Source organism: Dysidea avara, chromosome 9 (assembly GCF_963678975.1).
Source record: "Dysidea avara chromosome 9, odDysAvar1.4, whole genome shotgun sequence".
Taxonomy (NCBI): domain Eukaryota; kingdom Metazoa; phylum Porifera; class Demospongiae; order Dictyoceratida; family Dysideidae; genus Dysidea; species Dysidea avara.
In genome coordinates, this window is record NC_089280.1 from 24,229,777 (window position 1) to 24,242,465 (window position 12,689).

The 12,689-nt window shown below is 38.0% G+C and overlaps 1 protein-coding gene across 1 annotated transcript in view; it reads right to left on the reverse strand.

Moving 5' to 3' along the window:
• LOC136265694 (ABC transporter G family member 20-like) overlaps window positions 1-12,689 on the reverse strand; it is a 45,086-nt gene that overhangs the window by 26,232 nt on the left and 6,165 nt on the right. Inside the window, exons 2-6 of the mRNA XM_066060587.1 lie at window positions 11,993-12,152; window positions 8,183-8,337; window positions 2,211-2,318; window positions 2,061-2,154; window positions 1,920-1,994 (exon numbers count right to left, since the gene is read on the reverse strand). Coding sequence (XP_065916659.1) covers window positions 1,920-1,994; window positions 2,061-2,154; window positions 2,211-2,318; window positions 8,183-8,337; window positions 11,993-12,152 — 592 coding nt within the window. The remainder of the gene's footprint in view (window positions 1-1,919; window positions 1,995-2,060; window positions 2,155-2,210; window positions 2,319-8,182; window positions 8,338-11,992; window positions 12,153-12,689) is intronic.

The following is a 12,689-nucleotide window of genomic DNA, read 5'->3' on the forward strand; positions in this document are numbered from 1 at the left end:
ATCTCTATACAGGTTACTTGTTTCTAGCTGATCTCTTGAATTCTCTTCAGGGTGACTGCTCTATTAAGATGACTGCTCTATTAGAGTATCGATCCCGCACTTGCTACACCAAGTTGGATTTCGTGTTATAACTCCGTGGCTTTAAGTCTGATTCTTCTACACCATTGAAGAGCCTTTCTAAGATAATTACTCCATCCGTACAGTGATTTTCAAAACATTATCCCAAGCGGTTTATCTGGTAGGCATGGCAAGTAGCCATTTTTTATTAGCTAATCTCATTCACATAATTGTTACACACTGTTGGTCTTTTCGTTGTATTTTTGTGGTTTTTAGCTCGATTTCTTTCAAACCACAAAAGGTTTGAAGTTCAACAGTTAACCTATTCATGCGCTGATTTTCAGCTTCTTCCCATAAGCGGTTTACCCTGTCGGCGTGACAACCTATTGACGTGAATAATCGCTAATAACTCCTTGACTCTTTATCCTATTCCAGCCAAATGTGGTACCTGTGTGCCAAATTTCAAGGCAATCAGATATGGACTTTGCATTTTATGGCAGTTTTTGTAAGTGTACAAAAAGATGAAGAAGAAAAAGAAAAAAATGAAGAAACTAAGCCAATTTTTGAAGTCGCATATCTTGGGAACGCTTGAAGTAATTTCGCTCAAATTTGGTGTGTGGAATACTGAAATTGGCGGGTGTGTTCACGGCAAAAATCGTCTTGTTTTGTAAAGGCAGCACAGAGCTACGGAGTCATGAAAATCGCATTTTCTTTCTTCCTGTCAATATACTCACGGTGTTGTGCGCCCTTGGGCAGCACAGCACACTACCGTGTGCCTTGATTTAGCTAGATAATTAGATTTTCGTTTGTAAATATTGTAATTTAGTATATTCATAATTCATGAATTATTTTGTAATTCTGTAGTTGTGTTGTTATACACTGCTAAGGAAATGCAAACCACTTTAACTACACAGCTTCTCACTGTTTTATAGTGTGTCTATCATGTTTTCTCACCCAGAGAAAGCCTCGAGGCAGCCCTTCAGTTTCGTTTGTGTAAGTACAGGACATGCTGCTTTTCACCTCAAAAGAATTCATTATTCCGGGCAGGTAGCAGATATGCTATTTTCCGTTGTTTCGTGTCCATACAGCCCTGGGCATTCAGAACGTCTTTAGGAACTCACTTTACACATATTTCAAGTTGGCATGAATACATCTCCTCAAAGTGAAAGCTTAGCAACCTGGAAGGTTAATACTGGTGCTGTATGGCCTTCATTTCCCACATACAGGCTGCTTTTAGCATAAGCCATTTTGCTCATGTGGGTGTGGAAAGACAAACAAATAAGCAAACAAACACAAACACACACACATACAAACAAATACAAGCACAAAACAATCAGGTACATACCCACCAGACGGTTTAAAAAGATAACAAACTATACCATATCCCTGTTGCATAATTAATTTAAAAAGGACCCAGCAATAAAGAGTACAACATTGCTACACTGTATACTACTTTGGCATTAAACAGATGGTGGAAAATGCAATGTAGAGATTTTCCCACACAGTTATGTTGTAATGTAATCATTCATCACTTGTATCCCTTGTTTCACTAATTTTTATTGTCGGAACACTACTACTTCCTGTTTAAATTAATTACACTATAATTTTGTCATAGGAAAGATCATACAGTATGTACACATTCATTTGGACTTATAATAAATCAAAGACTTTGTAAATTAGATCAACCAGTGGGTAAATAACTATGATGGAACAATATTAAATGTTAACTGTGCAACCAGATCATAACTCTTTTCTCTTGTTTCACAACAAGTGGTTTTAAATGCTTCCTTCTGGTACACAATTGAAATTTCATAACAATGAAATGGTTCCAGTCAACATGCACATACTATAGTAGAGCTTACAGTAACATTGAAGTCTCTGATGAGATCATTAGGCTTGGCCTCGGCTAACAATCTACCTGATCTCATGAGACCGACCTAAATTAGGAGGAAAACAGTACCACAATTACAGGCACACCCCCAATAAGAGCCTCTAAAACTGACCACATTGGCTTGTCTTGCCTCCTCAATGTAATGAGTAGTAATAACAATAGTAGTATTACCAGCTGCAGTGATCTCCAGTAAATGATGCCAGATCCTGAATAATAGCACACCCTAATACAAGCACTATTTGATTATTAGTCACAGTATTACTTAGCTCTCAACAAGGGATCAATTCCCACAGTTGGTTCATCCAGTATCAACAATGGTGGCTCCTGAAGCAGAGCAAGAGCAAAGGAAACACGTCTCTTCTGTCCACCACTGGAAACACAAAATTTATTGCTTCAGTAAATACAGCACTATACACCAAACCACCAAAACTCAAGCTATACTGCTTTGAAGCTTATGTGAAGGACAATCTGAATATCTCAGCAAACCAATTATTTCTATTGAGGGTCACGTGAAATACCAAATAAAACAATATTTACACCTTTTCAGCTATAAGTCATTAAGTCTAAGTCCTTGAAATTAGGTTAGGCTGCAGCACATGTTGCTGTCAGACCTTCAGTGCTGATCACTATAAAGTGTTAATAACAATAAATACTTTAGGTTTAAGGAAGAAAATCCATCCCTCCTGGAGGAAGACTGAGCGTGGCCCCAACTAGACATTAACAGTTCAAATCATAGGGTTGGAGGGATTTTTTTCCCTTACTTTGGCCCCTTTTCTGTTACACCTTTTCAGCTATAAGTCATTAAATCTAAGTCCTTGAAATTAGGTTAAGTAATCCTAAGGCTGCAGCACATGTTGCTGTCAGACCTTCAGTGCTGGTCACTGTAAAGTGTTAATTATACAACGAAGTACTAAAGATAAAAAGAAATGCAGTTAAATTACATCATAAATAAAAAATAAATAATGTTTGAGAAAACTACGAGGCCTAGAGACACAAAATAACTGGGGATTTATTTGCCTGTGAATGAAGGCACAAAATGTATAATCGTTGCACCTATTCATGCTGATGACCTAAACGTACATGTCATCCTATATAACGCCTGAAGGAGAAGATTAGTGAACCGCTGCGAGTGATTGCAGGAGAGCCAGAGGCCACTTTACTCGAGATTACAAGTATGTTTTAATGTTTCTAAGCTGTTTTCATGTGGCATAGTGAGTTCCAAGTCGCCATTCCAGGTGCCAGTGGACACGCTCTGTATGGTGAACAAGGTTAAGAGTATGTTTTCATGTTAACATGATTGTTTGTTGTGTATTTGTATCATTTTGTATACTTCTGTTCATCCTTTCCCTGGCTTCAGCTAGCTAAATTATTTCCATCTCCAGTGTTCAGTGCTAATAAATAATACTTTGTTTGCATAAAGTTCTACAGTATAAAGTGCATCTCCTGTATGTTGTACAGTATTGTGTTACACATCATTATGCCATTGCTACACCATCAATGTATCGGCACTCAGCTACCAGTAGTTTTGCATTGGGCCTGGCAGGGCATTGTGTGCAGAAGGCCAACATAGCTTTCAGCTGATAAGTTTGTGTGATAATGCATAGCTCTCAACCTGAAGCCTTTCAGTGCCAGGAATGAGATCACTTTGAGACAGAAACTATATAAACACTGCCGTAATTACATCCCATACAACCTGATTGAGATAACAAACACAACATACACAAAATGTGCCCTTAGGCTGATAATGCTGCTGTTTATTTACCTACATACTGTAAACTATATTATTGTGTCTATACATAGTTACAGTCTGTAATGCTACCGCACAATGGAATTGTACCTTTTCCTGGTGGCATATCCATTATTTTCTGGTATTGGATTTTATCCTATTGAAGGTACTGAAGGTACTGCCATCTTTCACAGTGATCAGCTGCATGCAGTCGTTTGTTCACCAAAATTTAATTTCATCTTGTAGTATATTCATGGCATCATGTTATCATTTAGTTACCTGACCATGAAAGACCACATCATGCATTATCACTGCCCCTAAGGTGCAAGTGTATGCTCTCATATCGATGGTAATGAATCTCATGCCTGCCAGCAATGAAGCTTAAAAATCAATTAAAATTAAGTATCAAGAGTAGCAGGCCCTCACGATTGTCATTGCATAATTTATGTTTACTGTATGTGCTACTGTGTATGTGCATCTTTTCCATCCACACACATTGTGCTGGTCATGCACTGTTTGTACATGCGCCATTTGTAGATTGTCCCATTGGTGGTTGTACTTGGTTGTATGTGCCCCGGGCCTAGTAACAATAACAATAATAGTGCTCAGAGTGTGTCTCCTCTTCATGATTGAATGTCTTCTTTGACTGTACACGTGCTAGTAAAAAGGATAAGAGTCTTCCATAGACTAACCACAAATCACATACTGGTTTCAAAACACAGATTCTAACATACTACGTAGTTTAATTGTTAAGTGTTCTCAGGAAAAGTATTATATGACTCAGTCAGTATATGATAGACATCACTAAATGATTGTTTGTATGATGTGGGGATCATTTTCCTACCTAAATGTATAGCACATTTCAACCATGTGACATTTGTGAACAGGACCTGCAAGGCAGGTGCAGACATGCTCGTCTGTCCGTTTGTCCTGAGTATTGTATTAGAGTAGGTGGAAGATTTTCATGAGTTTGTTTGTACTTTATACTTAAACTTCTTTACTACATACTTACATTCTCCAGAATAAGCATATTGGTGTGCACTGGCATATAGCACACACAGGCTTTGTTCATACTGTACGTAGCTCATTACTGCAGAAGTAAATGAAGACGTGTACCCTGACAATCCACAGTACCTAGTGAGTAGTGTATTCTTTTACTAATAAATAGCTACCCTCTTTTCTTTCACAATAGTATGCAATGCTTAACTCTCAAGGGCTAATACACACTGTATTACCAAAAACACGCTCTATAGGTGCCTTTTATAAATGGACCCTAGGGGCTACGAAGCTGAAATCACTACAAATTTGGGCCCGGACGTTTCTAATAAAGTGTGATAAGAAGAAGCATGGGGAACTATCAACACTTATAAACAAAAACATATTAAAAACAATTGTACCTTTTTAAAATTTGATAACGTTCACTCTGCATGGGCACTGTGCCATGTTCTAATTGGTTCCTCACGTGATAAGGATTCTAGAATATGCAGTATAATTTCACAGGGAGTTATAACAAGATGGCAATGCTCATCTTTCATTGGTATGGTGAAAAAATAATGATACACCTTTCTTCACTTCAAAGCCCGTGATTTAAGTGTGTTCTTATAAGGTTTCTAGGTGTTTGGGTGAGGGCTTTCATATGGTATATAGTTTTCCGAGTTATTTAATGGTGGGGTCCACACATATCACGCAAAGATCACACAAACCATAAAATTTCATTTCCCACCATACTGTGGTTTTATGCGTAACAAGGGTTAAAACTTGGCATGCAGTGCAGCTTCTAATCCACCATGTACAGTACAATAGTACTGTATATTAGATAACATGGAAGTTTGTACATACATTCTCACATAAATTAGACCCTTTTTGTGGTGAATTTGGTGGATTTTGGAGGTGTCTAAGTTACTTAGACCCTTTTCATGTTTACTTAGACCCTTTCATGTTTACTTAGACCCTTTTCATGTTTATTACGCGCACCCGGACTGGTAGCGTTGGCAACGCATCGCCACCTGAAAATTAATTTTAAACCCGTAACTGTTGTTACGGGTGGAGTAATGGCTTGTTTCTACTTATGAACGCTACATTTCTCTGTCACAAGCAGCTGTCAACAATGTTAAGGTACAACAACTACATAAAGGGTCTAAATAACTTAGACTTCAGACCACAGGGGTCTAAGTAATTTAGTAACCCTCAGGCCCTGTAGTAGCGCCTTCGCTTCGCTCAGGCGCCACGACACAGGGCCATCGGGTTACTAAATTACTTAGACCCCTGTGGTCTGAAGTCTAACTATTACTTAGACCCTTTTTGTGGTGAATTTTGGAAGTGTCTAAGTTACTTAGACCCTTTTCATGTTTACTTAGACCCTTTCATGTTTAGTTAGACCCTTTTCATGTTTATTACGCGCACCCGGACTGGTAGCGTTGGCAACGCATCGCCACCTGAAAATTAATTTTAAACCCGTAACTGTTGTTACGGGTGGAGTAATGGCTTGTTTCTACTAATGAACGCTACATTTCTCTGTCACAAGCAGCTGTCAACAATGTTAAGGTACAACAACTACATAAAGGGTCTAAATAACTTAGACTTCAGACCACAGGGGTCTAAGTAATTTAGTAACCCTCAGGCCCTGTAGTAGCGCCTTCGCTTCGCTCAGGCGCCACGACACAGGGCCATCGGTTACTAAATTACTTAGACCCCTGTGGTCTGAAGTCTAACTATTACTTAGACCCTTTTTGTGGTGAATTTTGGAGGTGTCTAAGTTACTTAGACCCTTTTCATGTTTACTTAGACCCTTTCATGTTTACTTAGACCCTTTTCATGTTTATTACGCGCACCCGGACTGGTAGCGTTGGCAACGCATCGCCACCTGAAAATTAATTTTAAACCCGTAACTGTTGTTACGGGTGGAGTAATGGCTTGTTTCTACTAATGAACGCTACATTTCTCTGTCACAAGCAGCTGTCAACAATGTTAAGGTACAACAACTACATAAAGGGTCTAAATAACTTAGACTTCAGACCACAGGGGTCTAAGTAATTTAGTAACCCTCAGGCCCTGTAGTAGCGCCTTCGCTTCGCTCAGGCGCCACGACACAGGGCCATCGGTTACTAAATTACTTAGACCCCTGTGGTCTGAAGTCTAACTATTACTTAGACCCTTTTGGTGGTGAATTTGGTGGATTTTGGAGGTGTCTAAGTTACTTAGACCCTTTTCATGTTTACTTAGACCTTTTCATGTTTACTTAGACCCTTTTCATGTTTATTACGCGCACCCGGACTGGTAGCGTTGGCAACGCATCGCCACCTGAAAATTAATTTTAAACCCGTAACTGTTGTTACGGGTGGAGTATATGGCTTGTTTCTACTACTGAACGCTACATTTCTCTGTTACAGGCAGCTGTCAACAATGTTAAGGTACAACAACTACATAAAGGGTCTAAATAACTTAGACTTCAGACCACAGGGGTCTAAGTAATTTAGTAACCCTCAGGCCCTGTAGTAGCGCCTTCGCTTCGCTCAGGCGCCACGACACAGGGCCATCGGTTACTAAATTACTTAGACCCCTGTGGTCTGAAGTCTAACTATTACTTATTACCAGAAACCAGCCCTACAATACCTTCATGGTTCCCTGGCAGTATTGGTTAGGTATAACCAATCCTTCAGTACGATCAAGCCCAAAAGTGCTTTCAGTGCACAAGGTAGACCAGTACTGGGGATTTATTACTTCTTGCAGCATTATAGAGCTAAATGCATAGAGCACAGTATGGGTTTACAGTGGTTATTGGGCCTCTTATTGTATGTTTCAAAGTTAACCTAAACCAATGCGGGTGGGTGGCTCATTATACAGTCTTACATGCACCTGACTGTTTTATTAGAGTTAGCCACTGCTCAGTTAGGGTATTCCATTTACTATCCAGAAGTGGAAAGGTTAAAACCTCCACCCCGGACATTGAGGTGGGTATCTAATCCTGTCTTCCTCTATCCCTACCGTATGTAAGTAAGTTAATTTATTACTTCTATACAATCATTAAGCATTGAGATGATGAAATAATGAAGAAAACGACCAAATTTACAGTAGGCAGTGAGATAAATAATAATAATAAATGGGTAGGGGATCTTAAACATACATAAAATCAACAATAAGTGGCCTATATGGACTGCAAAGCAACATTCTTTGGAAGCCATATGCTTTTTTGGATATTTCCTTTGTGTTGCAAGAAGTACCTGTACACACTACAAATGCACACTCCTGAAGGTAATTAATTATGTATATCCAGTAGCGATGGGTATTCCATGACCTTAACAGTTCACTGTGCACAAATGATATACTTTATTTGGATTAGACAGGTAACCTTAGTATACAATGAACTTATGCAAGTCTGTGCATACCTTTGTATATGTTCATACACACATGCACGCATGCACGCACGCACGCACGCATGCACTCACACACGCATGCATGTACGCACACATATACACACCACAAACACACACACACACACACACACATACCTCAAGATTTTACATCTGCGATGTATGGATGGCAAGTTCAGAAAGTTCTTCAAGAATTCAGTACGCCTGCGAATGTATTTCAAGTTCATCCGGTAGAGGATACCAAAATAGTACATCAACTCCAACATTGTGAATTCATAAATCAGAGCAGTTTCCTAAACAAACATAAGTTTAAAATGTGTATAATTTCTGAGGCACTTGACAATTTATAAAGAGAGAATCACTTCTTTCACTTTTTGAATTTAAACTAGTGTATATGAACAAACCACAGTAGAGAGGTTTCAAGGTTTCCACAAAAGGCAAGATTTTAAAATTTTGTGGCAGTCACCTAAAATTGGCAGTGTGCATGCTCAGTTCTCCGTGAATACACAAGTCCCAAAAGAAGGGTAAGTTATAGTAACTGCAACCAGAATCAGGAATGGAATGAAACAGAATGACCAAACTATTATGCGTGCTATCTAGTTCACTGCACTGTGTCATCATGCAGCTGTATATCATTATTAGCAATGGTGTATATCAAGACTGACTGAGAGGTTTATAGACACACTGTTTGTTTTGATGATCGAATTACCCTAATAGAGCAATCAGCTATCAGTGTAAGTACAATATTGTCAAACTAAGCAGTCACTAGCTAACAGTTTTAATGTTGGATTCTACTCCTGTATTTATTGTACCTGTAGTGTTCACACAGTATGGCAAATGCTTGAATGCTAGTTCTGTGTAGAATCCCCTAGCACTACTGCTATATAAAAATTCAAAGGAGCTCTTTGATGGATGTTCAATGACTAAAATCACAGTCACAGTGTCACCACCATGCTACAAAATCTCAACTGACCTCCTTGCAAAGAATGTACCATACAAATCTTTTACAGCTAAAAATTCCTAGTTACTTCATGTTAACACAAGTGCCATCATCAATCCTAGCTACCACTCACATATTCAGAACCAATGCCTACCTGAGCAGTTAGATACTTCCCTAAACAATATTAGAATGGAATGACCTCTACTCCAATTCACTTCAAGAACAATAGACATTTATCTTAAAACTGAACCTAATCAAGTAGTTGTAATTGTAATTGTTTTGGAGAAATCTAATCCCCCAGCATGGTCATAATCAACCGGAGCTGAATATGGCTATATAAAATAGCTGGTTATGCCCAGACCAAGTATTCTTTGGTATAACTAGCTAGTTTTAATGTGTCTGAACACTGACTTATACCTACCTAAATACAGGAGGAGAATCCAACAATAAGGAACAGAAAATAGTGTTAACTGAAGCAGTTAATGACTGCTTACTACTTGATCACTCTGTTGGAAAGTAATTCGATCTTCAAAATCACAGTTAGCCTTGATCAAGTATAGTCAGTCTTGATCAAGTACAGTCAGTCTTGATCAAATCTTGATCAAGTACAGTCGGTCTTGATATACACAAATGGTAGTAAAGTACAATAAACATACACAGTTACATGTGACATGGTACAAGGGACTAAACAGATAGCACAAAAGTTGGTCATTCCATTCCAAGTCATAGTTATTATAACCACATGAAGCCATTCTAGTGGTTTACAAAAGGATAATTGAGTAGTTTACTTATAACTGATATCCTCTTGTGGTCTAAGTCACATGTGAAGCCCCATAAAATAATAAAAAGTTGTATTAGGTCAAAGAAAATGCAGTCTATATTCTATATTTCACTGGGGGGAGCATGCCCCCAGACTCCTCACAACATCACACACTCATGTACATGTTAAGCTTAGTTATACTTGAAACCTCCTTTACAAATTTTTAGATCAGCCACTCAACCATATATATAGCTGATATACATTTATTACTACAACAGCAACACACACACACACACACACACACATACACACACACACACACACACACACACACACACACACACACACACACACACACACACACACAAAAACAGCCCTCCCAGGGAATGTGTGCTTTCAGCATACAGTCATAACGAGACTATACAGTTTGAATAGTTAGTGTCAAAGACTTCATCAGATTTAGTGATTAAAAGAAGTGTCATATAGAATTGAAACAAATATCAAATTTAGTATTTGAATGGCCTGAATAGCACAATGAGTGAATAATTCAAGCAGTTTGAAAATGTTTTTTTTTTTTTTTTGAATTGATGTGATTTGATTGTAATTTTCAATTTAAAATCCCATGGTAGTACTTTGTATATACTAGAAACCCCTTTAGCAACTGGAAATATATACAGGAAGAATATCTTGTTGAAATCCAGTCACAAATACCAAAATATACGGCAATTTTCTTTGCTTCTTTGTATTTGAATATACATTGAGATATTAGATATTTAAATACCAAAGGAATATGCCAGCAAATCAACCCACAATGGAATGAATTAAACACAAGGAGTTTATAAAGAAAATGCTCTACAGGTGTATATTGGAGAGGCAGGAAGGAGGTAAAGTTAAGTACAGCAGTAAATAGGTTTAAGTTTTTTAGCTAGCTAACTCCCTTAGAACTGCACTAGTGTACTTCTACACAAATTCAACGAATGCCCAGTAATGTATATGCTATAAATTTATGAATGTATGTGGCACGAGGGGTGAGGGAGGTGGGAGAATAATATTAAAGTTGTTGAGTTTAAGAACAATACAGTAGCTAAGTGCTTTGAAAATGAAACAGAAAATAACTATCAGTAAACAATAAACAATCATTTGTACTAATCATCATCCTATTTGTGACGGGAATGGAGATTTAACAGAATGGATCATTTTCAGATTATAAGAGATATAATGAGCAGGAAGAAGTCTACTAGTTAGCTACTACTAACATAGAACTCGCCACAAATGAAGCGCATGCTCTTTGGAGAGCATCACTTCTTCAAGCCATTCTTAAACTGTAGCCTCGTAGATCTGTTTACCTTTTAGCACACTGTAACTGAAGTGCATGTTACTAGAAAGAAGTGCCTCAGGTGATTAATAACACAATGACTGTACCAACACACATGAGAACAATATTTACCATGTGTAATGCATGTGACTATTGAAGGTGCTTCTAGTACAAGTAACATACACTTAAAATATGGTGTGTTGTAAGGTGACTGATCGGTGGGACCGGGCCCTAGAGATGGGCAGTATTGCATTTTTGAAGAACAGCATGGTACTAAGAAAAATACCTTGGTACTATTAAATGTCCTTTTAACGTTGTACTCACACCCATGTAAATACCATGTTAGGAGTAAAAGATTTCTATAAAAAGACAACTGTACTACAAAGTATAAGGTTGGCAAAGGTAAACAAACCATCATAAAGTTGGCGAATACTTCTACACACATAAGTCAGTGTTTGTCTGCAATGTAAAAGTGCCTTGGCTTCATGTATGGCCACACCTAAACCGTAAATTACTACATTACACATTGGTATCAGAAAAATACCATTAATATCTCAAAGATTTTATATTAGATAATTTCTCATGTTTGTGTTCATGGTGTTAAGTTATGCTGGAAGAATCAGCACTCCAGAGAGAATGTGCTTCAAGTGTCTGTTATATGTTCAACAGTACAGTGAAACCTCTATAATCCGATACCTCAAATCTGACATTGCTCTTTGTACCAAAAAGACTCTTTCTACCTTGACACAAATAATTTTCATGTGGGATTATGGAGGTTTCACTGTAGTAGCTAACTGGTAGTAGGTATCTGCTACATACTTTCCTAGGCTGTCTATAATCTGGAAACAAAATTTCCACTCCCCTTTATTATTCAGCTAAATCTTTTCCCCATTGGGTGAGTGTAGTCATACACATTTTATAATTAATGCATACCTGAGGCATGTAGCCCACATCTTTGCCAGGTACAGTATGTCCAGGAGCTCCAGGAGGTTTACCTAGGATGATGATATGTCCTGAATGAATGGGTAGTCGTCCCAGAATACAACGTAGCAATGTGGTCTTGCCACACCCACTGGCACCAAGGAGACCATATCTAAAGAAAGACACAAAATTATTTAAAAATAGCAAACCCTAGTGCCCTGCTAGTTTAACTTAAAAACAGTCCTCTTACAATAGAAAAAATGTACCATACTAAATATAACAGAGAATATCACAAAGAGATGGTATTTTATGTACTACAATAATTTCTTGATTTATACGAATTACAGTATATCTTATTATGCAACTGCTCACTACATGCAGCTATGATTCAAAACTATTCTGTGACATGACTTCTTTACTAAGGATTCAAGATATCATCAACTATCTTGAGAGAGACATCTAACCAACATAGCTTCACTCCTACAGTAACTAGATTTCCTGCCAGCACTCTAACAAATTTCCTAATATACGTATACCAGTGAATTTTCGTCCTAAGCGTAACTCTAGCAATCATTTAAACCAACACCTGTAACACACACGCACACACACACGAACGAACGCATGCACGAACGAATGAACAAACGAACGCACACACGCACACACACACAAACAAACTCAAACTGTATCAATGGCCACATGAAACAGGTAT